General features: G+C 50.8%; 3 protein-coding genes and 1 non-coding gene across 5 annotated transcripts in view; 2 read left to right on the forward strand and 2 right to left on the reverse strand.

The window, feature by feature from the left end:
• Positions 1–27,088, reverse strand: part of ACTMAP (actin maturation protease) — a 345,587-nt gene that overhangs the window by 162,545 nt on the left and 155,954 nt on the right. The gene's annotated exons all lie outside the window — the stretch shown is intronic.
• LOC133078204 (cytochrome P450 2S1) lies at positions 5,955–18,803 on the forward strand. Of its 2 annotated transcripts, XM_061173147.1 has the most exons (9): positions 5,955–6,341; positions 7,588–7,753; positions 9,599–9,748; positions 10,249–10,409; positions 10,548–10,727; positions 13,032–13,173; positions 14,502–14,689; positions 17,370–17,511; positions 17,605–18,803. In XM_061173147.1, the coding sequence occupies exons 1-9, from the start codon at positions 6,168–6,170 to the stop codon at positions 17,784–17,786; spliced, it is 1,485 nt and encodes a 494-aa protein (XP_061029130.1). In that variant the 5' UTR covers positions 5,955–6,167; the 3' UTR covers positions 17,787–18,803. The 2 variants fall into 2 exon arrangements, with proteins under 2 accessions (XP_061029130.1, XP_061029131.1); XM_061173148.1 differs by lacking the exon at positions 17,370–17,511 and having other exon boundaries at positions 17,676–18,803.
• Positions 16,986–17,058, reverse strand: TRNAG-CCC (transfer RNA glycine (anticodon CCC)). Its single transcript has one exon. It is a non-coding gene; the product is annotated as a tRNA-Gly (tRNA).
• AXL (AXL receptor tyrosine kinase) overlaps positions 25,861–27,088 on the forward strand; it is a 30,904-nt gene continuing 29,676 nt past the window's right edge. Inside the window, exon 1 of the mRNA XM_061172993.1 lies at positions 25,861–26,399. Within this exon, the coding sequence (XP_061028976.1) occupies positions 26,336–26,399 (64 nt within the window). The 5' untranslated portion in view covers positions 25,861–26,335. The remainder of the gene's footprint in view (positions 26,400–27,088) is intronic.

The following is a 27,088-nucleotide window of genomic DNA, read 5'->3' on the forward strand; positions in this document are numbered from 1 at the left end:
ATGCTCTTGGAATCTGGGGAAGCCCTAAGCCCAGGGTAGCAGGAAGGAAGCAAGACTCATCTTCTTTTTTTTTTTTTTTAAATATTCATTTATTTATTTGGTTGCGCCGGGTCTTATTTATTTATTTATTTTTATATTTTTATTTTTGGCTGTGTTGGGTCTTCGTTTCTGTGCGAGGTCTTTCTCCAGTTGCGGCAAGCGGGGGCCACTCTTCATCGCGGTGCGCGGGCCTCTTCACTATCGCGGCCTCTCTTGTTGCGGAGCACAGGCTCCAGACGCGCAGGCTCAGTAGTTGTGGCTCACGGGCCTAGTTGCTCCGCGGCATGTGGGATCTTCCCAGACCAGGGCTCGAACCCGTGTCCCCTGCATTAGCAGGCAGATTCTCAACCACTGCGCCACCAGGGAAACCCCAAGACTCATCTTAAACTTCCCCTTTGCCCAGTTCTGGGTGCTGGGTCGGGTAGCTTTGCAGGAGGGAAGGCAAAGAAACTAAGATAAGCAGAGCTGGGAAAAGAACATTACTGGGAAGGCATAGGCCAGAGAGTAGATGGCCATGGCTCATCCCCACATAGCAAGTCAGGTTCTAGAACTGTAAGGCTTGGAGGATCTCAAGCAAAATAAACCCCAGTAATTTCCAGAACCCACCTACCACTCAGCCTGCTGGAACCCTGGGGTTGGCAGCCCCCAGAGTGGTCTTAAAAAATCCATCATAGGACTTCCTTGGTGGCGCTGTGGATAAGAATCCGCCTGCCAATGCAGGGCACACTGGTTCGAGCACTGGTCCGGGAAGATCCCACATGCTGCAGAGCAACTAAGCCTGTAGGCCACAACCATTGAGCCTGCGCTCCAAAGCCCATGTGCCACAACTACTGAGCCTGCATGCTGTGACTACTGAAGCCCATGTGCCTAGAGCCCATGCTCCGCAACAAGAGAAGCCACTGCAAGGAGAAACCCATGCACCGCAACGAAGAGTAGCCCCCACTCGCTGCAACTAGAGAAAGCCCGCGCGCAGCAACGAAGACCCAATGCAGCCAAATAAATAAATAAATAAATAAAATTTTAAATCTTAAAAAAAAAAAAAAAATCCATCATAGGAGGCTAAATTTAAAGTCACCCAGGGGGGAATTCCCTGGCAGTCCAGTGGTTAGGACTCCGCACTTTCACTGCCAGGGCCCAGGTTTGATCCCTGATCTAGGAACTAAGATCCTGCAAGTCACACAGCATGGCCAAAATATTAATAAAATAAATAAATTAAAAGTCACCCAGGTTCTCACCCAGTCCAGATCAGAGGGGGTCTGATGGGAAGTAGGTGGTGAGGGGTCAGCTGTCAGCCACAGAACAAGATGTATGGGCATCTCCCAGTCCAGGGGAGGAGAGGCCAGGATCCACCACAGATAACTCAGTTACTGCAAAATCTATGATAGGAATCTCTGAATCTTTGCTCTTTAGACTGAGAATTTGGGAACCTTGATTGCTCTTTAGATGAATTTGAGAGACTAGCAAACTGTATTCAAATCACTCATTCAACAAAATATTTATTGAGTACCTACTGTATGCCAGGCACTGGGGACACAACAGTAAACCAGACAGAAGTCCCTGCCATCATGGAGAGAATATTTTGGTGGGGGAAGGCAGAATGAAAATGTAAATCAATATATAAGATGCGTTCAAGGTAGTGATAAGAGGTTACGAAGAAAATTCTGTATGTATTTAACAAACACATTCAAAGCTGACTATATGCCAGGCACTATTATTGTAAGTTCTTAGAAAATATTAATTCATTTAATATTTATTAAATACCTTATTTAATAAATTAAAGCAGGGTCTGGGATTTGGGAAGGAGTTAATTCAGCTTGTTTCATCTGGAAAAGTCTCTTCTGGAGGGGACCGGCCTTTAAGCTGAGAACAGAAAATGAGCCAATCTCAATCTCCAGGCCAAGCATTTCAGACAGAGAGCTGGTGCAAAGGCCCTGAGGCCACCTTGATGTTCAAAAGACTGAAAGAAGGCTAGCACGAGTGGACTATCATGAGCAGAGAATAGAGTGGGCCAAGATGATGTCAAACTCAGCAGCCAGTGGACAGATTCCCAAAAAGGGCCCTGTAGGCCACCAGGAGGGACTTGAATTTTATTACCACGGTAGTGGGTAGTCTTGTCTTGGAATCTTTAGAATCTTGGGAACTTTTACATTTTCTTATCTGTAGGATTTTGCAATCAAGTTCATCTTAAAACAGTAGACACTTAGACCTTTGCAATCTTGAAATTTCTATTCTAGGCCAAAACCCTTTCTCTCAAAACATGGCCAGAATGTTCTCTGCAGTCTCCTCGGGCCTTGATTCTAGCCTCTGACATCCCAGGGGTGTTTCCTGAAACTGGAGAGAGATGGGGGGAGGCTGGCCTACAGTTTGTTGCCATGAAGTGGTTGCCAGTTCTTAGTTTCTCCTTTGCCTTCTGGAGGGTCTTGGGAGGTCCCAAGTCCAACCTCTAACCTGTCTGTCCACTCAGCTCTTCTCCTGGGATAGCTAACGGGCGTCTCCAACTTCTTCGGGCCAAAAGAGAATTCCTGATTCCGCTCCCTCCCGTAAAACCTGCTTCACCAGTTTTTCACCTCTGTTGGTCCCCAGCTCCTTCCCACTTGCTGAGGACAAAAGCAATCTAGGATTAGGGAAAACATTTGTTTCACTAGAAAATACATCCTTCTGGGTTATCACATTCTGGTGTTGTTCATTGTCTTTGCAATGGTCTCTGTCCCTCTACTGCAATAGTCTCTTGTTTTGTTTTTTTCATAAATTTATTTTATTTTTGGCTGTGTTGGGTCTTCTTTGCTGCGCACAGGCTTTCTCTAGTTGTGGCGAGCGAGCGGGGGCTACTCTTCGTTGCGGTGTGCGGGCTTCTCATCGCGGTGGCTTCTCTTGTTGCAGAGCACGGGCTCTAGAGCACAGGCTCAGTAGTTGTGGCGCACGGGCTTAGTTGCTCCGCGGCATGTGGGTTCTTCCCGGACCAGGGATCGAACCATGACCCCTTCACTGGCAGGCAGATTCTTAACCACTGCGCCACCAGGGAAGCCCCTGCAATAGTCTTTTGTAATACAATCTCTCCTTACCTCATACCAGAATTACTTGTATTCGACAGAAAAAAACCCGGGTTCCTTCCTTTGCCTTCAAACTCAATTTGTCAGCAAATCCTACTGGCTCTACCTCCAAATAAATCCCAAATGTATCCATTTCTTTCTCTCCCCACTGCTACCCACTCTGCTCCTAGCCATTGTCATCACTTGCCTGGACCTTGCTTGCACTAGGTTTCCAGCTTTTTCTTCCCCTGCTCCCCATTCCCCACAGTTCCTTCTTCAGAAGGCAGCCAGAAGGATCTTTTTAAATGCAAAGAGAGGGGAGTTCCCTGGAGGTCTAGTGGTTAAGACTCTGCGCTTTTCACTGCCAAGGGCCCAGGTTTGATGCCTGCTCAGGGGAATGAAGATCCCACAAGCCGCGCGGCTGAAAAAAAAAAAAAAATGCAAAGAGAAAACGAATCTTTGGTGGGGGGCGGGGTGGCATTGATCAGTACAGTGGTGGGAGTGGGGGAATTGACGGGAGAGGTCAGGAGGGAGGTTTCTGGGATGATGGTAACTCTCTGTATCCTTATAGGAGTTTGGTCACACGGAGGATGTACCTATGTGTCGAAATTTGTGCATTTCATCGTGTGTAAATTTACCTGGGAGGTGGCAAGGAATGACCTGTACGCGAATATTAACTCTAGCAAATGATATGCATGCTTACGTGTTTAGGAGTGAAGGGTACTGGTGTCTGCCACTGTCTTTGTTTATTTTTAGGTTTTTTTTGGCTTCACTGGGTCTTCGTTGCTGCGCGCGGGCTCTCTCTAGTTGCGGTGAGCGGGGGCTACTCTTCGTTGCAGTGCGCGGGCTTCTCATTGTGGTGGCTTCTCTTGTTGCAGAGCACGGGCTCTATGCTGGCAGGCTCAGTAGTTGTGGCGCGCGGGCCCAGCCACTCCGCAGCATGTGGGATCTTCCTGGATCAGGGCTCGAACCCGTGTCCCCTGCATTGGCAGGCAGATTCTTAACCACTGCCCCACCAGGAGAGCCCTGCAACTGTCTTTGAAACGCATCAAAAAAAAAAAAAAAAAAAATGAATTGAGACAAGATGAATAGATACATAACAAAACAAGGATAGTTAAAATGTTATTGGTGGAAGCTGGATGGTGAATATATAGGTGTCTTTTGTATGTTTTAAAGTTTTCCTAATAAAATGCTAAATGAAAATGCAAAGTAAACCAAGTAACTTCCTGCTGGAAACCCTTCAACTGCTTCCCCTTGCACTAGAAATAAAATGCCAAATCTTTTCCACAACGTCCCTGCCGACCTCGATAGCATCATCGCCTACATTCAATCTTTGATGCAACAGATATTTATGGAGCATCTACTGTGTGCCAGGCACTGCTCTAGATGCTGGGGCTACAGCATGGATCTGACATTGTAACCATCTTCTGCTTCAACAAGCCCATTCCCCTGGCAGGCCTTTGCACTTCCTGAAATTATCTTAATTTACAAGTTCATTTGCATGGGGACAAGTGCTCTGAGAGGGCAAGGTCCTTCTCTCTATTACAACTAGACCTCAATAACAATTAATTGGAAGAATATTAGCTTTGCATTTATTTAATGCTTGTTATATATGCACCTGGCCCTGTTTTAAGTTATGTACACATGTACCTATCGTTTTTTTTTTTTTTTTTTGGCTGCACGGCTTGTGGGATCTTAATTCCCGGACCAGAGATTGAACCCAGGCCCTCGGCAGTTAAAGCCCGGAGTCCTAACAACTGGACAGCCAAGGAATTCCCACACGTAACTATTTAATTCTGAAACAGATCCCCATTCTTACAGAAGAATTAACAGAGTCACAGAGAAGCTAGGCTGTGAACTCAAGTGGTCTGGCTTTAGACATCACGTTTCTAACCACTATACTATACTGCTAAGTGAATGAATGATTTAGTCAATCATTCAGACCGGTCTGAATTCAAATCCCAACTGTGCCGCTTTGTTAGCTGTGTGGCCTAAGACTCTCTGAACCTCAAATCCTTTATTGTTTTTTTGTTTGTTAATTAATTAATTAATTAATTGTTATTGAAGTATGGTTGATTTACAATGTCATGTTAGTTTCAGGTACAGCACAGTGAGTCAGCTATACATACATATATATATTCTTTTTTTAAATTAATTAATTTATTTTTGGCTGCGTTGGGTTTTCGTTGCTGCGCGGGGGCTTTCCTTAGTTGCAGCGAGCGGGAGCCACTCTTCGTTGCGGTGCGTGGGCTTCTCATTGCGGTGGCTTCTCTTGCTGCGGAGCACGGGCTCTAGGCGCGCGGGCTTCAGCAGTTGTGGCACGCGGGCTCAGTAGTTGTGGCTCGTGGGCCCCAGAGCGCAGGCTGGCCCACGGGCTTTGTTGCTCCGTGGCATGTGGGATCTTCCCACACTAGGGCTCCAACCGTGTCCCCTGCATTGGCAGGCGGATTCTTAATCACTGCACCAGCAGGGAAGTCCCAGATATATATTCCTTTTCAGATTCTTTTCCATTAGAGAGGTTATTACAAGCTATCGAGTATAGTTCCCTGGGCTGTACAGTAAGTCCTTGTGGGTTAGCTACTTTATGTATGGTTCAAGGTCACGTCCCTCCTCCTAGTTCGTGGTGAAGATGTAAGATGCTGGAGGAAATTGGCTTAAAGACCCCACACACGCACGCACACGCGAATGCACACCCGGATAACAGTGAGGAGGGAGGTAGGACTCGGGGAGGACGGTGCGGGGTCACCGCCAGGCACGGGGTGTGGCCTCCTGGAGGCGGCCAAAGTCTCTGGTTTCCAGGCTCTTCCCGCCTGCCCACGCCCTACCTGTGGCGCAAAGAGCTGTCTCCGCCCCCTCGAACCTGGGTGACGAGAGAGACTAACGTTCGAGAGTGTGTCCCGGACACCTGGCGGCGGCGGTGGTCTGCGAGAAAGAAATCCGGCGGCGGGGAGAGAATCCTGCCGGGAGGCAGGGGGAAAGGCTAGCTGCCCCGCCTCCCTCCGCCAGATTTCTTCGGGGAAGGAGCCGCCCGGCACCCGCCCCCAACTGGCCCAGCCGCGTGGGGTGTCTGGGAGCCTGAGAAGCGGCCAACCTGCCGAGATGGAGGCGGCGGGCACCTGGGCGCTGCTTCTGGTGCTGCTGCTACTGGTGCTGACGCTGGCGCTGCCTGGGACCCGGACGCGAGGCCACCTGCCCCCCGGGCCCACGCCGCTGCCGCTGCTGGGGAACCTCCTGCAGCTCCGGCCTGGGGCGCTGTACTTGGGGCTCTTACGGGTGAGGGGCCGCGCCGACGTCCTGGCTAGGAGGGGGTGGGAGGGTACCAGGACCAGGAGAGGGAGGGGACCCCAGGAAGACACACCACGCAGAGAGGCCCTTAGGTATCCTAGGGGATGCGAATGAAGGGTCCCAGGGCAGAGCTGAGAGAGTTGGGGGAGTCGCGGGGAGAGGGGGTGGGGCACCCGGGCTAGGAGGAGCAGAATCCTGCCCCCTGAATCCTGGAGAGGGCGTGAGAGCTGGAAAGCAGGATCCAGAGGGGCAGGGGTCCCGGGTTAGAGAGACTGGCAGAATCCTGGGAAGGTTGGGGGGGGGGGGCAGGGAACCAAAGGTGAGAGAGAAGAGTCCTCAAGCAGAAGAGAAACTGATGGTGTGATGGTGGTGGCTTGACCCAGAGGGAGAGGTAGTGGGGAGATACACGTGAGCATCCTGAGGAGGGGGCAGAGGATAAAGAAGAGAGGGTGTCCCCGGGGGAGTTGGAGGCAGAGGCTGTAGGATTCCAGGAATCCGTCTGCAGAGACCGATGGGGCTGGGGGGCTGGGGGAGGGGGGGATAGGCGGAGCTCAGCTAGGAGGGAGGGAGCTGGAAGTTCCTGGGACAGAGAAAGGAAGGAGAGAGAGAAAGAAGGCTGAGGCAGTCCCCAAACTTTTGGCTTGGGGGCCGGGGGGGGGGGGAGGTAGTGAAAAGAGGCCAGAGGTTCCCCATTCCGGTGTCTTCCAGACATGGCAAGGAGGGGGTAGCGATCTTGGGGAGAGATGGTACCAGTGCTCCGTGGTATCTGCCCCAGAATTTGAGGATTTAGCAGTGATTGAAAGGGGTAGTTAGTCTTTTGGGGTTTTTTTTTTCGGGGGTGGGGAGATGAGGGATTATGGGAGGCCACAGCTGCAGCTGCCCATTTTTGCTGCTATAGGTCTGTGCTGTGGGAGCAGGGGTGAGTTCTGGGTTGTCCCAGTGTCAGAAGTTAGGGCTCTGCAGGGGGTAAGGGAATGGGGACCAGAGAGTGTGTTGCGTGAGGGAGTTTGGGGAAGGAGGACTCTTGGGGCGGGGGGGGGGGGAGGGTGAAATGCTGGGAGCTTAGTGCAAAACAAGAACTGAATCTTCCAAAGGGACTGCTTCGGTTTGGGGTGAGGCAGGAGGGGGTCCTCTTAGGTGGCTCATCCAGCGACAGGGGCCACGGTGGACACAAGACTTTAAAAGGCAGCAGCCTTCCCCACGTCACTCACCCCTTCTCGCTCCCTGCTCCCAGCTGAGTAAGAAGTACGGACCAGTGTTCACCGTGTACCTGGGACCCTGGCGGCGCGTGGTGGTCCTGGTTGGGCGCGAGGCTGTGCAGGAGGCCCTGGGAGGTCAGGCCGAGGCGTTCAGCGGACGGGGTTTGGTGGCAACACTGAACGGAACCTTTGATGGCCATGGTGAGTCAAAAGGGGAGCTGGAGGCTGCTGGGTCCTTCACTCAGAGCCTGCCACCACTTACTGGTATGTGACCTTCCATGCGGTTCAGTGTCTCTGGGCCTCTGTTTTCTCATCTAAAATGGGATGATAATAGTGCCTATTGCATAGGATTGTACTGAGGATCGCACGAAGTAAGCACTCATTAGTTACCTGGTTGTAGTAGTGTTATTAATGTTCCAGGCGAAGCCCCAGGGCTGGGAGGAAGAGGGAGAGCATTTGAGGCACTGGGAATTAATGGGCAAACACTCAAAATGTACAAACTATTCTCTGTTAAGACTGAAAGCTGGAGGCCGGTGCTGGGCGCTCCAGGGAACACAGCCTTGAATAAACAGCCTCAGTCCTGCTCCCAGAGCGCATGGGCCAGGAAGAAACAGACCTGTCACCAGACAGTCCAGAGAGGAATTGGAGGAGGCGCCTGGCCCAGCCTGTCGGGTGGAGGTTGTCCAGGACGTCTTCCTAAAAGACGGGATGTCTGAGCTGAGACTCATAGGATGAGTGGGAAGGGCGTTCCAGGCAGAGAGACCAGCACGTACAAAAGCATGGAGGTGAGGGAAGAAGCATTCACTCATTAACTGACAAATTTTCATTACACCTGGCTTGGTACTGGGGACAAAGAGGTGACAGATGTGGTGACATGTCTTACTGTGGGAGATGTGGGCTTTGCAATAAGACAATGGAGGGAGAGACTAGATTTCTAAAATGAGAGGTACAGCCTTAAGAGCAGGACACAGGGGGCCTTTACTGACCGGGGGAGCAGAGGGGTTTGGAGGGGAGAACGGGAGGAATCAGAGAAGGCTTCCTAGCGGAGTTGACATTTGAACCGAGACCTGAAGGCTGAGTGGAGTTAGTTCAGTGAGGATGAAGAGGTGAGTGATCCAGGCAGAGGGAACAGCCGGGGCAAAGGCCTAGAGGGGGCATCCTGGCACCTTTGAGGAAGTGAGAAAAGGCCAGTGCAATTGAATTAGAAGCAAAGCTGGAGAAGTCTTCGGAGCCTGATGATGCAGGGCCCGAGTGAAGCCAGGGTTTGGACTTTGGGTGTTTCTGGGAAAGGGTAGAGTCAGCGTTAGAAAGATCCTCTGGTTGCTGTGTGGGAGCCCAGTGAGGGGACTGGGCTGGACCAGGGCTGGGGCCGTTGAGTGGGGAGGGGAGGTGGTTGGGAGAGGAATGCAGGGCTCTAGCCAGGGGATGGGATGGTCGGCGGCTGAGACAAGGAAGAGAGTTGCTGAGGCCAGTTTGGGACACAGTGGAGGGATGGGTGGGCAGGGGACATCCAGGAGGAGGCGTCCAGAAGGCCGCTATAGACTGGCATTCTACAAGTGGAAACAGCTCAGACCAGGGAAGGGACTGTCCAGGCCTCTTGGATAAGGAGGAAAACAGTGCAATTCCATCCTCCTCCCTCCGTTTTCAACCTCCAATTGGCATGGGTCATGGGACCCAATAATACTCCATAAATGTTTGGATGGATGGATGGATAGAAGGGTGGGAGGGAGGGAGAAAGAGGAAAGAGGAAGGAATGATAAATGGATGGGTGGGTGAATAGAGGAATAAAAAGATGCATAGGCAGAAGGAAGGAAGAAATCTTCACTCAACACAGAACACAAGGAGCCTGGATAATCCTAGTTACTAACTCCTTGGGAGAAGGTCACCATCAGATGCAAGGTTAGGCAATTATTGAGCACCTCGTGAGTCCTCCTCCTTGGGCTAGGCTCATATGGGCTCAGGACAGGGCACCTCACTGGGAGGAAGGGAGGAATCCTGGGGAAGGGGGGAGGGCTGGTCCCTCCTTGAGTCTAGCCTTCTGTGCAGGGGTTTTCCTCTCTAATGGGGAGCGATGGAGGCAGCTGAGGAAGTTCACCACGCTGGCCCTGCGGGACTTGGGCATGGGGAAACAAGAAGGAGAGGAGCTGATCCGGGTGGAGGCCCAGTGTCTGGTGGAGGCGCTCCGGAGGACCAGAGGTCAGCAGGGCGCCCGAGTGTGGTAGGGCCTTCCCTCGTGGACTGGGCTGGGGACTCTAGTCACTCACCCCTCCCCTCCTCCACCTTCTGCCTCTGTCCTGCTGTCTCCCTGAGGGTCTCTGTGTCCCTCGTACTGTCACGTCACTCTTTCTGCCTCTTCTCTTTTTTTTTTTTGGCTGTGCAGCGTGTGGGATCTTAGTTCCCCCACCAGGGATCAAACCCGCGCCCCCTGCATTGGAAATGCGGAGTCTTAACCACTGGACCGCCCGGGAAGTCCCTATTTTTCTGTTTTTCTCTCCTGTAAGTCTGCCTCTGTCTTTCTCTGTCTCTCTCTGTGTCTAACTCTCTCTTTCCCTGTCTGTCTCTGTCTCACTCTCTGTGCCTGTCTCTTTCCGGTCAGGTCTGGCCCCCACTCCACCTTCCTGGACCGGCTCCGCCCTACGTCAGCGCCCCTCTGCCCATCTCCATCACAACCCCCCTCCCTGTCCCCTCCTCCGCAGGATCGCCTTTTGAGCCCTCACTGCTGCTGGCCCAGGCCACCTCCAACATTATCTGCTCCCTCGTCTTCCGCCTCCGCTTCCCCTATGACAATGAGGAGTTCAAGGCCATGGTCCGGGCGGCTGGTGGCATCGTCGTGGGGGTCAGCTCCCCGTGGGCCCAGGTAAGGGGGTGGGACCCCTCTCTCCCCAAAGGCTCCTGCCCACCTCTTTCAGGTAACCCCAGAGCGCCCTGCCCACCCGCCCCTCCGCCCTGGTGCAGGGCCAGGCCCCCGTGAAAACGGCTGCCCGTCCCCCCGCAGACCTACGAGATGTTCTCCCGGCTCCTGCAGCACCTCCCGGGCCCCTACACGCAGCTCTTCGGCCAAGTGCGCACGGTGGCTGCCTTCGCCGTCCAGCAGATACAGCGGCACCAGAGGAGCCTGGACGCCTCAGGCCCCGCACGCGACCTTGTGGATGCCTTCTTGCTGAAGATGGCAAAGGTGGGGGAAGCTTAGGGTTGGGGGGCCTCCTGGCCAGCCCCTACACCCGGGTATAGCTGGGACACTCTGTCACCCTCCTTCTTTCTCTCTGCACGTCGCTCTGTGAATGTGTGTCTGAGTCACTTGCATCTCTCCTCTTTCTCCTCCCTTCAACCTCAGCCCCCTGCCCAGGCCTCATGCCCAGTGACCTGCCGCCGGCAATCCCCACCATGACTTCCCCCAACCCACACAGGAAAGTTCCTATGAATTACAATCATTTACTTACGAAACCTTGCAATGTCTAATTAGACTAATAAAGACCTCTTTATTAATTATGTGAGAACAATTATCATATGAGAAAATTAGAATAAAGATGACCCCTGTGGAAATAATTAGTTTTGAATTGTACATACTTTGCAATTATGGGAGATATTCAGGGCCACATCCTTTGAATAAATGCAGCCGCCCTGTTCATGGAGAGAGAGATTTTTTTTCTTAACTCTGTGGCCCTTTTTTTTTGGGCGGGGGCTACCATGTGGCTTGTGGGATCTTAGTTCCCAACCAGAGATTGAACCTGGGCCCTCGGCAGTGAAAGCACGGAGACCTACCACTGGACAGCCAGAGAATTCCCGAATTTTTTTTTTTAATAAATTTATTTATTTTTATTTATTTATTTTTGGCTGCGTTGGGTCTTCGTTGCTGTGAGCAGGCTTTCTCTAGTTGCAGCGAGTGGAGGCTACTCTTCGTTGCGGTGCTTGGGCTTCTCATTGCGGTGGCTTCTCCTGTTGCGGAGCACGGGCTCTAGGCGCACGGGCTTCATTAGTTGTGGCACACGGGCTCAGTAGTTGTGGCTTGCGGGCTCTAGAGCGCAGGCTCAGTAGTTGTGGCGCATGGGCTTAGTGGCTCCGTGGCATGTGGGATCTTCCCAGACCAGGGCTCGAACCCGTGTCCCCTGCGTTGGCAGGCGGATTCTTAACCACTGTGCCACCAGGGAAGTCCCCCGAATTTTTTTAATTTTTATTTTTTTACTGAAGTATAGTTGATTTATAATGTTTCAAGTATACAGCAGAGTGATTCGGTTTTATATATATATATATATATATATATATATATGAAACTGAATCATATATATATTCTTTTTCAGATTCTTTTCCATTATAGGTTATTGTAAGACATTAAATATAGTTCCCTGTGCTGTACAGTAGGTCCTTGTTGTTTATCTATTTTATATATAGTAGTGTGTATCTGTTAATCTCAAATATAATTAAATCTTTTTAATTTAAGAAATGAAAGGGAATGGGAATTCCCTGGCGGTCCAGTGGTTAGGACTCCGTGCTTCCACTGCAGGAGGCCCGGGTTCGATCTCTGGTCAGGAAACTAGGATCCCACAAGCCGTGTGGCATGGCCAAAAAAAAATTTTTTTTTAATTTAATTATAGTAAAATACACATAACATAAAACTTACCAACTTAGCCATTTTCAAGTGTACAGTTCAGTGGTGTTAGATATTCACACGACCACCATCCATCTCCAGAACACTTTCAACTTGCAAAACTGAGATTCTATACCCATTAAACAACAGATCCCCATCCTTCCCTCCCCCAGCCCTCAGCCCCCACCCTCCTACTTCCTTACTCTATGAATTTGCCTACTCTAGGGACCTCATATAAGTGGGATCACACATTATTTGTCCTTTTGTGGCTTATCTCACTTAGCATAATGTCATCAAGTTTCATTCACATTGTAGCGTGTGACAAGATTTCCTTCCTTTTTAAGGCTGAATCATATTCCATTGTGTGGATATAGCACATTTTCTTTATCCATTCATCTATCAGTGGACACTTGGAGTTGCTTTCACCTTTTGGCTATTATGAATAATGCTGCTATGAACATAGGTATACAAATGTTCTTCAAGATCCTGCTTTCTACTCTTTTGGATAAATCCCCAGAAGTGGAACTGCTGGATCACATGGTAAATCTATTTTACCTTTTTGAGGAATCGCTGCACCATTTGCCGTAACAGCTGCACCCTTTTATATAACCCCTTGGCGACAGGGGTTCCAGTTTCTCCACGTCTCCACCAACACTTGTCATTTTCTGTTTGTTTGTTTGTTTGTTTGTTTTATAGTGGCCACTCTCTTTCTTTTTAAAACATTTCACCCCGAGAGAACTAATATCAAGAGCCCACTTCCCAACTTTCCCACACATTTATTTAAACTCCCTGACAAAGTTATAACTTGCTGTGCTGCACCCCAAACCTGGCTGTACTGGGTCTCTACTCCCCGCAGTCTGTGTTCTCTGAGCCCCTCTGCCTGGTTTCCCCCAGGAGAAGCAAGACCCAAACACAGAATTCACTGACAAGAACTTGCTGATGACGGTCGTTTATCTGTTGTTCGCCGGGACGGTGACAGTCAGCACCACGATTCGCTACACTCTCCTGCTCCTGCTGAAATATCCTCAGGTCCAAGGTAGGCAGCTTCTCCACCAGCCAGGCCCTGGGAACAGGAGGGAGGGCTCGAGAGGAAGAATGTTTAGGGGAGTGGACAGCCTGAGCCAGAGCCTGGAGGCGAGAATGAGCTGGCATCTGGGGCGTCTGAAGAGCAAGAAGTCTGCCGACTGCTGGCTGCCGTGAGAGGTCTAGCAAAATGAGAAATGAGGCAGGAGGCGTCTCCGGCCTTGCTGCCTTGGTGCTACATTGTGCACCTAATCCTGAGCCATGGGGAGCCATGGAAGGTCGTTGAACAGGGGAGGGCAGGGACAAATGAGCATTTTAGAAAAATCCTTTGGTCTGTCATGAAGAGGTAGGTTGTAGGGTCTGAAAGAGGATGCCAGGAGCCCAAGGCAGAGGACAAGGTAGGGACCTAGGCCGGAGAGAACAAACAGGGCTGGGCCAAGCTGTGGGGAGGAGAGAGGGGTCCAAGTAGGCAGGTGGTGGAGAATGACAAGGGAGGGAGGCATCCAGGGACAGGCCCAAGGCTCTGGCCAGGGGACCGGGGGACCATGAGGCCACCCTGAGATGGAGACAAAAGGGATAAGGGGCTATTTCAGGGGAGATGCTGAAGCCATTTGGGGACAATTTGAGTGTGAGGGACCTGGAGCCACCAGGGAGAGGCATCCAGAAGGCCACGAGACACCTGGATCAGGACTGGAGATAAGAAACAAATTGGGGTTATCAGGGCACAGGCAAGACCTGAAGCTGTGTTGGTGAGGGAGGGTAAGTGGGTGAGGCAGGGCTGGGAATATGCCCCAAGGAACTCCAGCATTTCAGGGTCATGCAACTGCATCCAGTGCTGTCGAGCCAGTGGGGTGGGCTGACCTGGAAGATGGGACCTGGGTGCCTTGGTGGAATCAAGGAGTCAGCTGCGATTTCAGCTCACTAGGCCTCAGTGTCCTTATCTGGGAAATGGGGCTAGATTATGGTCCCCCACCTCACAGGATTGCTGTGGGAATTGAAAGAGGAGAGATGTGATGCCCACCACGCGGGGTGTGTGGGACCCGGGTTGCAGAGGGCTGGAGGACTCTTCCTCCCTGCCCGCCAGCCTCACCCCTAACCACAGCTGCTCAGGAAGAGGGAGCATCCGGGAACTAACTCCCTGGCGGCCCAGTGGCTGGGACTCCGCACTTTCACTGCCGAGGGCCCGGGTTCAATCCCTGCTTGGGGAACTAAGATCTGTGTGGCATGGCCAAATAAATAAATAAATAAACCTTTAAAAATAAAGAAGATGGGGCGTCCGAGGGAAGGATCGCAGGGCCCCGCCCCACCTCTGACCTCCAACTCTCCTTTTCTTGGGTGCAGAGCGTGTGCAGGAGGAGCTGACGCGGGAGCTGGGGCCCGGCCAGGCGCCAAGCCTGTGGGACCGAGCCCGCCTCCCCTACACGGACGCGGTTCTGCATGAGGCGCAGCGGCTGCTGGCGCTGGTACCCATGGGACTGCCCCGAGCCCTCGTCAAGACCACCCGCTTCCGGGGGTACACCCTGCCCCAGGTGGGTGTGCGGGTCAGCCAGGCCCAGCGGCTGTCTCTGTCCCGGGCCTGAGGGCCTGAGTCCGTTGCTATCTTTGTCTCTTCTTCTGGATCTTGGTTAGTTTGTCTCTCTCTCTGCATCTTCTTCCTCTTTCTCTCTCCTCTCTGGCTGACATCTTCCTCTCTTTTTCTGTGTCCCTGTCTCTGCATCTCTCTTTGTTTCTTTCTGTGTACATTTTTCTTGCCTTTTGACTCTGTCTCTGAGCCTCGGTTTCCCCCACGTGTCCAATGGATCCTAATTCTACCCCTTCCAATCGTGGTGGGGACAATCAGATAACGTGACAGGCAATTTGAGAACTGAGGGCCGACGGAGGCCCTCACCCTCCACCCGGCTGCAAACACAATCAGGCTCTCCCTCCTTCCCTACACACACACACACATACACACTCTCTCTCTCTCTCTCTCACTCAGTTCCTGCCCCTTCATTCCAGAGCAACTCAGAAGCAGCACCACCAGGGGGCGACCTCTCCCTGGAAACCGAAGGTGCCTTCTGGGCAAGCTGCTCCCTCCTTGAGCTTCATTGTAGACTCCAGTTCATAGCAGTTAGAATCCAGTCCTGCTGTTTTCTAGCTGAGACCTTGGGCAAATCACTTCACCCTGTGAACCTCCATCTACTCCTTTTTTTTTTCTTTTAAATTAATTAATTAATTTATATATTTTTGGCCGCGTTGGGTCTCCATTGCGCGCAGGCTTTCTCTAGTTGCAGCGAGCAGGGGCTACTCTTTGTTGTGGTGCGCGGGCTTCTCATTGCGGTGGCTTCTCTTGTTGCGGAGCCCGGGCTCTAGGCGCGCGGGCTTCAGTAGTTGTGGCACGCAGGCTCAGTAGTTGTGGCTCACGGGCTCTAGAGCGCAGGCTCAGTAGTTGTGGTGCACGGGCTTAGTTGCTCCGCGGCATGTAGGATCTTCCCGGACCAGGGCTCGAACCGATGTCCCCTGCATTGGCAGGTGGATTCTTAACCACTGTGCCACCGGAGAAGTCCCTCCTCTTCTAAATTGGGAATAATAATAGTATCATCTAGGGATTGTAAGGAATCTGTGAAATGATGCTTGTAAAACACCGAATGAACTCTGTGCAGGGGGTGGGGCTCCTATGTACACCACAGCAGCGACTATTGCTAAAGCAATGACTCTTGCAACTACAGCAACTACTGATAATGATAATAGCAATAACAGGCATCTGTGATCGAGGATCTGCTCTGTGCCAGGTATTATTCTAAATGCTTTACATGTATTACCTTATTTAATCTTCAGAGCAACACTACATCATTATCACACCCATTTTACAAATGAGGAAACTGAGGCCTTGAAAGGTTAGAAGACTTGGCAAGCTCTCCCAGCCTACAAGCGGTAGGGGCAGGATTTGAACCCAGAGCCTATGCTTTAACCACTGCTATCTGCCTCTCTCTTATTTTAACATTAGCGTGGCCTTTTCCTGAAGCCTCACTCACCTTCCCAACTCAGAGCCCCATTAGCCAGAGTCTCTAACAAAGGAGATCCCTCGCCCTCTCCTCGTACTGCCTACCTTCCTTCACCCTCCACCACAGTCCTGGGAACATGGGGACTCTGATCTCAGCGGAAGGGGCTGCCCCTCTCCCCGAACCTGGGCGGGGGAAGCCTTCATGGGCAGCCCCCATCCACCCACCCTTCACCTCCAGAAGATCATAGTGGCAGAAAGCTGGACTCTTAGCCAAGTGCCTTAGGACAGCCACAGCTGAATCACAACGTAGCCCCAAAGTTTAAAAACAAATGTAAAAATAACAAGCTCTGCCATGTCCAAATGTTGCTTTGGGCAAGTTGCTTAAATTCTCTGGGCCTCTGTTTTCCCACTTTTTGTTTGTTTGTTTGTTTTGGCTGCACCACACGACTTGCAGAATCTTAGTTCCCTGACCAGGGATGGAACCCGTGCCCCCTGTAGTGGGAGCATAGAGTCTTAACCACTGGACCACCAGGGAAGTCCTCCATCTTTTTTTTTTTTTTTTTTTTTTAATATTCCACACTGTTGCATCAGTGTTAGCCCTATCCTTTAATCCATTTTTACTACCGAGTTACAGACCTGACTGTTCCTAGCACCCTGTTTAACCAGTGGAGTTATCTTCCCCGCCCTATAAGCAGCCTCTAAGACATTATCTTTCGTTGGTTTGTTTTTTTAAAATATTTTATTTTTTTATTTATTTGGTTGTGCCGGGTCTTAGTTGCGGCAAGAGGGCTCCTTAGTTGTGGCATGCGAACTCTTAGTTGTGGCATGCATGTGGGATCTAGTTCCCTGGCCAGGGATTGAACCTGGGTCCCCTGCATTGGGAGCGCAGAGTCTTAGCCACTGGACCACCAGGGAAGTCCCTCCCCCATCTTTAAAATGGGATCATATTACTAAATGTTCCCTAGACTTGTTAAAAAGATTTAGTGAGTTTGTGTGTACGTGAGTGTGTGTGTGTAAGTATAATACGTGCACCTATGACATATGAGGCAATGCATATACAGTGCTTAATAAAGTGCCTGACACATGATAAGCACTCGATAAACATTGATGCCGCTGTGTTCTGTGAACCGGTTTCCCCTGCACACCAGACCCTTGTGCTCTGCCCTCGAGGACTGAAGGCCTGGGGGGTGAGGGATGTTTGTAGTTTTGTTATGATCTCCCCTCAGGGCACGGAGGTCTTCCCCCTCCTTGGCTCCATCCTGCATGACCCCGAGGTCTTCAAACAGCCTGAGGAGTTCAACCCAGGACGATTCCTGGATGCAGACGGAAAGTTCAAAAAGCACAAGGCCTTCCTGCCCTTCTCCTTAGGTATCTGCTGGGTCCGCCCCTGTCCACCCACTGGTCCTCCCACAGGCCTGGGTGTGAGGACGGCTGGCCCAGAGCCATCTGTCTCCCCTCCAGGTAAGCGTGTCTGCCTCGGGGAGGGCCTGGCTCGGACCGAGCTCTTCCTCCTGTTCACCGCCATCCTACAGGCCTTCTCGCTGGGGAACCCATGCCCACCAGGTGCCCTGAGCCTCCAGCCAGCCGTCAGTGGCCTTTTCAACATCCCTCAAGCCTTCCAGCTGCAATTCCAGCCCCGCTGACCTCCACCCCACCCCACTGTGTGGACCGGATGAAGAAGGGAAACTTGGGAGGTGGTAGCCTTGGCGGTTGCCATGGACACGGCTGTGTCTCCTGAGCCACACGTCTACACCACAGGCAGCCACATTCGCACACCTGTAGCTGTTTTCTAGAGTCGGTCACACATATATTCAGCCTACACATCCACAGGGTCATCGGCCCACGCAACCACACACCCAGACACACCCACGAGGGCCACAAGGCAACTCGGCCACGCAGCTTTCTACTGACATAAATTTAGTCCATCTGGAATCACAACCACATGCCCGGATAACCCACCAACTCATACACAGCACAGCTCCCCTGGACCCACAACCCACGCGTGGGGATTCAGCTGCCGCCTTCACAAGCCACGGAAACAGCCACAGTGTTTGCAGCCCATGTGCCTTCTTAACTCATCAAACTTACCAGGGCCACCGTCTCTGGAAGCCTAGAGCAGAGAACATGCCCCATGCCAGCTCATGTCACCACACAGAGACCGTCTCTGTCCTCAGCCCTCGAGTGACCGTACCGCTATCCAGGCCTAAGACTGTCGCCATCCACATGCCCCCAACCACTGAACCACACAGCCAGCCCATGTGGGACACCCGCCCACCTCCGGGGTATCTTCCCGCTAAGATATACGACTCCCACGGAGGCCCAGCCCTGGCCTCCTCCGCACCTTCAGCCCTCAAGGGCACCCCTTTCCAGGCAGCCTGATCCCCCAAATGCTCCCAAATACAGACACACCCCAGTGTGCAATTGTGCACAAGCCTGGGGACAAAGTAAACTTGGACATACGTGGAAACTCAGATCAGGGGAAAACACACACACACACACACACACACACACACACACACACACACTCCAGCTTATATAACCATGTTGAACACCTCCCCTGCTCCCCCCACCCGCCTCCAGTTAGACCCAGTGGATGGAGCCAGATTCCAACTCCCTGTTTCAGGGAGGAGGCCAGGTCTGACGTCCTTGTGCCTCGAAGGTCCCCATTTTGCAATAAAAGTTTGTCTCTGGCCCAGGGCAGGGCCTAGTATGTGTGTGACAGTGTCCATCATTGTGAGTAAGGAGCGGGGATGGGGGGGTCCACCCCTCCCTGGAGGCTAGGCGGGAACCAAAAAACATGGCCCCCGCCTACCCTGGCTGTTGACATCAGTAGCAGATGTGGAGGTGGTGGAGGGTGGTGGGGAGGGAGCTGTCCTGGGCCTCGCTTCCCGCGAGGCTGATGTTGGGGGGCGGGCAGAACTGCAGGCCTAGGGCAGGGGGTGGGAGGCGTGCGGGTAGGGGAGTTGGGGGGCCTCAGTTAGGGAAAAACCGAAGGTGACTGCTTCCCACCCTGGGCACCCTCCCAAACTGAAAGCAGACGCCGAAACACAAACCCTACCCTCACTCTGGCCTCTCCTGCCACCCTTTCCCTCCTCCCTTCTCTTCACTAGAGAGCCAGAAGCATCTTTTTCTTTGTCAATTATCTAATAAGGAAGTTTTCAAACACACAACAGTAGAGAGAATAGTACAATGAACCCGTGGGCCCATGACCGGGCCTCATTCGATAATCATCAACTTTCGGCTATTTTTATTTCATCTATCACTCTCTTACAGTGATTTTAAAGCAAACCTCAGAAAATAATTGAATACACATTTCTAATAGTAAAGGACATTTTTCCCCCCAACATTTTATTATGACAATTTTCAAACATGCAGCAAAGTTGAGGGGATTATACGGGAATACCCATGGGCTACCGCCTAGGCTCTCCCACTTCGGTTGCCATGCTGCATTAGCACATTTCTTTCCACCTGCCCAGCCAGCTCATATTTTTAGGCATTTCAGAAAAAATTGCAGGGAATTCCCTGGTGGTCCAGTGGTTAGGACTCCGCACTTCCACTGTGGAGGCGCAGATTCGATCTCTGATCAGGGAACTAAGATCCGCGTGCCATGCCGCATGGCCGAAAACAAACAAACAAATAAATTGCAGACATCGACCTCTGAATGCTTCAGCAATGCATAGATCGTTAGCTAAAGTTTCCTTTTTTTTTTTTTTTAAATTTTCCATGATGTTATCACTTTATTTTTTGGCTTAAATTCTACAGAGGTAGCACAAAACAGTGATATGATGGAAAATAGAAAGATGCGATGGGGATCAGATCCTAACTTTGCCACTTTCTAGTTGATGACACCTTCACTGAGGATTTAGCATCTAAAAGACTTGCCAAATTTAAAAGAAGAGATGTGAAAAATTCTGGAACTTAATAGGAACGAAATACATGCTAAGTTCTTGGATTTATTATTACTACTTTTTATGTCAGTGTGATATGAAAAGGAATGAATGAGGTTTGAGGTTTCCTCCTTTTAAATTAAGGCAATGACTTGCTTTCCTTTGCACTCAAAATTCACATTCAGGGAACTTTGGGATCAGAAATACCAGCAAATTCATTTATTTGAGGAAGGATGGACCTTGCACTGCATCAATATGAAAGTTGACATGAATTAGGATGATTCCAGTAGCAAGCAAAAGAAAAACATAAACTCAAAATGTCTTAAACAAAATTATTGGACCCCAAAGTAAAAGTATTTACAATCAGTGTGGTGTTCAGTTTGTTTTTTTTAGGGGGGGGTAAAATATACATAACATAATATTTATCATTTTCACCACTTGTAAGTGTACGATTCAGTGGCATTAAATATATTCGCAATGTATAACCATCACACTATCTATACCCAAAACTTTCATTATGCCCAAGAAAGACTCCTAACTTATTAAGAAAATAACTCCCCTTTAAAATCCACTCTTTTTTTTTTTTTTGGCCACACGGTTTGCAGGATCTTAGTTCCCTGACTGAACCCAGGCCCACAGCAGTGAAAGTGTGGAGTCCTAACCACTGGACCACCAGGGAATTCCCTAAAATCCACTTTTTAAGAGTCACAACCAAGATACCCATTTTCACACCTATCACAGTTAGCAATTTTGCTGTGTTAGTGTTCACATTTCCCTGATGGTTGCAGAAATGTACTTCATAGGCGTGTTTGTTCAAATCAACATCCGAAGGCTCATCATGCAGTGCCTTCATTTGGATGCTTAGGTCTTCTAAAGTTGTAACCATTCCCCAACCTTTTGTATGCCACTTATTTTTTTAATTTTTATTGAAATATAGTTGATTTACAATGTTGTGTTAGTTTCAGATGTACAGCACAGGGATTCAATTATACATATACATAAATATATATAATTCTTTTTTTTATATTCTCTTCCATTATAGGTTATTACAAGATATTGAGTGCTATACAGTAGGTCCTTGCTGGTTATCTATTTTATATATAGTAGGGTGTATATTTTAAACCCAAACTGCTAATTTATCCCTCCCCACCTTTCCCCTTTGGTAATGCCACTAATTTCTTAAAGAAACTGGGTCATTTGCCCTGTGCCATTTTTCACATCCCAGATTTGGCTGATGGCATCTTTGGGGTGCTACTCAAGATGTCTTTCCATTGCCAGGAATTCTCTGTAAACTGGGAGTTAGATCAGATTTGGGTTCATTCTGGCCCAAGAGCTCCTCACTGGGTGGGCTGGGCCCCTTCCAGGCGCATCACATCTCAATAATAAATAGTCCCATATAGTGTGTCCAGGTCTTGATCCCTCTGTTAGAAAGTTTCCCATCAACTTTTCACTTACTGGCCTTTAAAACCAAATCAAATCAGGTCTCTCCCCTGCTCTGCCCGCCAGTGGGGAAGCCTTGTGCACCGTTGGTGGGAATGTAAATTGGTGCAGCCACTATGGAAAACAATATGGAGGTTCCTCAAAAAATTAAAAATAGAATTGTCATAGGATCCAGCAGTCCCACTTCTTGGTATATATCCAAAGGAAACAAAATCAGTATCCCAAAAGAGATATCTGCACCCCTGTGTCCATGGCAGCATTATTCACGATAGCCAAGGTACAGAAGCAATCTAAGTGTCAGCAGATGAGTGGATAAAGAAAATGTGACAGGCTTCCCTGGTGGTACAGTGGTTAGGAATCCGCCTGCCAATGCAGGTGACATGGGTTCGAGCCCTGGTCCGGGAAGATCCCACATGCCACGGAGCAACTAAGCCCGTGGGCCACAACTACTGAGCCTGCGCTCTAGAGCCCACGAGCCTCAGCTACTGAAGCCCACGTGCCTAGAGCCCATGCTCCGCCCAACAAGAGAAGCCACCGCAATGAGAAGCCTGCGCACCAGAACAAAGAGTAGCCCCCGCTCGCCGCAACTAGAGAAAGCCCGCGCGCAGCAACAAAGACCCAACGCAGCCAAAATTTAAAAAAAAAAAAAAATTTTTAAACAAGAAAATGTGATATAACAGAATATTATTCAGCCATAAAAAAGAAGGAAATCCTGCCATTTGTGACAAAGATGGATGGACCTTGAAGTCATTATGCTAAGTGAAATAAATCAGACAGAGAAAGACAAATACAGTATGATCTCACTTATATGTGGAATCTAAAAAAGCTGAATTCATAGAAACAGAGAGATGTCATGTAGCATGGTGACTATAGTTAATAATACTGTATTATACATTTGAAAGTTGCTAAGATATTGAATCACTGTGTACATCTGAAACTAATATAGTGTTATATGTCAATTGTTTCTCAATAAAAATTAATTAATTACTTAATTAAGTAAAAGAATTCTGGTTGCCAGAGGCTGGGGGTGGGGGAGAAATGGGGAGATGTTGATCAAAGGGTACAGATTTTCAGTTACAAGATGAATAAGTTCTGGGGACCTAATGTACAGCATGGTGACTATAGCTAATACTGTATTGTATACTTGAAATTTACTAAGAGAATAGATCTTAAATGTTCTCACCATACACACCAAAAAATGGTAACTATGTGAGGTAATGGATGGGTTAATTAACTTTATTGTGGTAATCCCTTTGCAATATATACATGTAGTAAATCATGTTGTACACCTTAAATTTATTTATTTATTTATTTATTTACTTACTTACTTACTTACTTATTTATTTATTTAGGCGTGCCGCGTGGCTTGTGGGATCTTAGTTCCCCAATTCCCCAACCAGGGATCGAACCTGAGCCCTCAGCAGTGAAAGGGCCAAGTCCTAACCACTGGACCGCTGGGGAATTCCCCATTAAATTTACACATTTTGGCCAATTATCCCTCAGTAAAGCTGGGTGGGGGGAATAGCCCCTTAGTGCATTCTGTCATATTTAGAATAAAAGCCAAAGTCCTCCTGCCCAGGCCAATGCCCTCCCTGACCTCACCTCCTCCCTGACCCCCATCCATTCCAGCCACACGGGTCTTCTCCTTGAAGTTCTCTGCAAGCCTGCCCCCAGGCCTTTGCACTGGCTGTTCCCTCTGCCTGGAATGCCCTTTCCTATATGACTCACTTGCTAATTTACTTCAGATCTTGATCATAACCTCAGAGAGGACTTCCCTGACTACTTTCTCTAAAATGGCACTCCCCCCCCTCCCCTTGCTATCCCTTCCCCAGCTTTATTTTTCTTCACTGACCATGTTGCAATCTGATAAATATTTCTCTGGCTGTTTCCCTTCTTCCACTTGGAATAGGAGCTCCATGAGGGCAGTCTTGCTCACTGTGGAGTCCCCGCCTCTGCCACAGGGAACATTTCTATGCACCTGTCCATCTCACCTTTTTTTTTTTTGTTTTGGCCGCGCCTCATGACTTTCGGGATCTTAGTTCCCCGACCAGGGATCGGAACCTGCACCTTCAGTAGTTCAGCAATGAAAGCACCGAGTCCTAACCACCGGACCGCCAGGGAACTCCCCCATCTCATTTTTAAAATGCATTTGAGGGACTTCCCTGGTGGTCCAGTGGTTTAAAAGACTCCGCGCTTCCACTGTAGGACTAGGGTTCCATCCCTGGTGGGGGAAATAAGATCTCACATGCCGCACAGCGGGACCATAATAAAATAAAAAATAAAGTTAAAATACTATGTATAAAAAAATAAATAAATAAAATGCATTTGAAAGCCAGTTGCAAACACATATTTGATACTCAGCAAATAGTTCTTGAAAGAACGAACACAGATTCAAGTTGGCCACGCACACAGCTGGGTCCACACGTGTCCTAGGTGTGTAGGGCCACCCAACATGTTCAAACAAGTGGGCAGATCTTTGCACATATTTGCATCCCTCCAAAATGCCACAATAATTAATTGGCCCCTTTATGAAAGATCTTTTACAGGGTGGTGGGGACACAGTGGTACCAAAGATATACCCAGTGCCTACACTCCCAGAGCCCACAGACCATGAGACACACAGTCACACCAATAAATATATTGTGACAACCCAAGCCAAAGAAAAGGACAAAGTGTTAGGAGTGAACAACACGGGGACCTAGAGTTGACTGGGAAGGACCAGGCAGTGATGCCAAGGAGAAGGGACAATTGAGATGGGGCTGAGGGGTGTGTAGGAGTTGGGGGCATAGAGCTGCAGGAGGAGGCCCTAAAGCTTGTGAACAAGAGAAAGGAGCCAGGTCGACATGAGGGGTCACGAGGCAAGCAGTTTGGGGGTTTATCTTGGAAGGTTTAGGGCAAAGGTGGAAAAGGATTTGATTTGGGATTGAGAGACATTCTTCTTGCTGTTGACAGGTTAAAGGGAGGGAGAGTGGAGGCCAGGAGACCAGGGAGGAGGCCAGAGCAGGGGTCCAGGTGGGAGAAGATGGGGCTGGACCAGGGTGAGACCATGGAGAACAGCAAGGCCAGGCAGGAGAAAGGTTTGTGGAGCTAAATCGAATCCTCCTTGGCACTTGGAAACTTATTGAGGGTGGGGGGTGTCCAAGAGGACCCTGAGGGTCAGGCTTGGGTGGCAGAATAGATGCTGAGGCTGTCACTGAAATGGGACACAAATGACACAGCTCAGGAAAGCTGATGGGGAAGAGCCCTGAGTGCCAGGTTGTGGAGCCGGGAGCTCGCCCTGAGGGCAGTGGGGAGCCAAGGTTAAGCAGGGAGGGGACAGGGTCAGATTTGAGTTTCAGAAACATCCCTCTGCTTATGAATGGGAGATGGGTTGGGGGGAGTAAGAGTGGAGGCAAGGAGGCCTGGGGGGAGGCCAGGGAGGAGGCCAAGGCAGGGTCCTGGTGGGAAAGGATGGGGCTGGACTCCTCGGAGTGAGAAGAGGCAGGTGAGAGAGACATCGGGAGGCTGAAAGGAGAGGAGTTTATAAGGAGCTGTAGGGATACCAATACACAAACAGAACAGCCAAGAGCAGAGAGATGGGTGCCCAGCCCCCTCCTACACAGACACTCAGGCTTGCAGAGACCCCCTCGCCTCCACCATGTGCAAAACACATAGTGGGAAGTAAATGGACAAGCAGGAGAACCAACACACAGGCCCTGGATCTACAAGGATCAGGATACACAATCCACCAGAGGGAGACAGCAATGCAAGTGCACAGAGAGACATACAGATGAGATGCAAAAAATCAAGGGCACCTTGTCAGCTGTCTTCACCACGTGCAAAAAACTGCACGTGTGCACTGTCCCAGGACAGCTTCCCCGTAGCCTACTAAGTGGGTTCTATTGTTATTCCCACCTTACAGATGGACAAACCGAGGCTCAGGGAGGCCAGTCACTTGTAAGTTCACAGGGTTAGTGGTAGAGGCGGGATTCCCACCCAGGTCTTTGGGCACCCCTGTGAGTGCCCATCCACTGATGTCCTGTTTCCGTGCCCACGTGGATCTCTTTTGTATGAGGATCCACGTCTCCCCAAGTCTTCCCCCAGGGATGCCCACGCAGCAGTGTCCTCCCGTTTCTGGTTTCTGAGGTTTCTCCAGGAATGGAGGAGCTCCTGACCTGGCTTGTCTGAGTGTGAGCCGGTGGCGTGCCCCTGCGTGTCTCCTCCTGTCCCAGCCTCTGTGTGTGGATGACATCTGTGAGTGTGTGTGTGTGTGTGTGTGTGTCCTTGTCTGAGGAGCTGTGAGTGAGAGGGGGAGTGCCTGGCTGGGCTGGGCTGGGGGTGGAGGCAGGGGAGGGGGGCATCGCAGAGGGGAGCGGAGTTCTGGAGGAATGTTTACCAGACACGGAGAGAGCCCAGAGGGACAGAGCCCAGAGGGACAGAGCCGGGTTAGGGAGACGCACAGCTTCCCTGCCTCGCTGGCCCACGATTAGGGGCGTAGCCACCTGGGGCCCCCTTCCCCCTCCTCAGCCTCCCTCCAGGGCCCCTTTAAGACAGAGCTGGTCCTCTTCTCTCCGCGTTAACCCCTCGAGGTCCAGGTGGCCCCTTGGGCTCCGGCCGGTGGGCGGAGGCAAGGGGGGAGCCAGGGGCGGGGAAAGCTTTGCCCGAAATCTGGGAGGGAGAGAAGGAGGCAGGGGAGCTGGGAAGGCGCCGCTGAGCAGAGCCGGGTGAGGGCGCCCCCCGCCCCGCTGTGCCAGGCGGGCAGTGCCAAATCCGGGGAGCCCGGAGCTGGGGGGAGGGCCGGGCACAACCCGGCCCTGCCCCCTCCCCCGCGGGGTGCTCAGCAACTTCTGAGGAAAGTTTGGCATTGATTGCGTGGTGCCCCGAGGATGGGCAGGGTCCTGCTGGCCTGGTGCTGGGTGCTGTGCTGCTGGGGGTGCGTGGCTCCCAAGGGTGAGTGATGGGGGGGGCTGGGGGAGGAGGGAGAGGAGAGGGATGGATGGCAGGTGTTTGAGGGGGGTGAGTCGGGAGTCCTGGTCTGGCTCAGGGAGTTTCCTTGGGACAACAGAGGGAGAGGGTGTACACAGAGACAAACCAAGAGAGGGAAAGGAAAAGGGACTCTTGAGAGAGGAGCAAAAGGACAAGAAACAGAAACTAAGAGGGTCAGAGACGGGAAGAGATGGACACAGACAGACAGACAGACAGGAGAAGCTGAGGGCAAGGGGAGGGGCTGGACTTGAGTTGGGGGCCTTGGGGAGAGGGGCTGAGCTGGGGGCTGCCTGGAAAGGAATCTTCCAGAAAGGACCCCTAAGTCAGGCAGCGGGATGAGGAGGCTCCAGAGCCCTAGGGGAAATCCCTCGTCACTGTCACCCCCCCACTTCTCCTTACCCCATGGCTGTTTGTCTGCGCATTCCACCTCTGGGGCCAGGGGCTCTGCCTCCAATCCTACCATCTCTGTGGATCTCCATTTCTCTCTCTCTCTCCAGTCTCTGTCTTTATCTCTCCCTGTGCCCTAGGTGTCTCTGTCACTGTCTCTGTCAGTCTGTTTTTGTCTCTTTCTGTCCGTTTCCCTCTGTGTGTCTCTCCGACCACTTTTTCCCCTCTGGGGGTGTCTCTCTCCATCTCTTATCCTCTGTCGCTCC

This window comes from Eubalaena glacialis, chromosome 18, assembly GCF_028564815.1.
Source record: "Eubalaena glacialis isolate mEubGla1 chromosome 18, mEubGla1.1.hap2.+ XY, whole genome shotgun sequence".
Lineage (NCBI taxonomy): Eukaryota > Metazoa > Chordata > Mammalia > Artiodactyla > Balaenidae > Eubalaena > Eubalaena glacialis.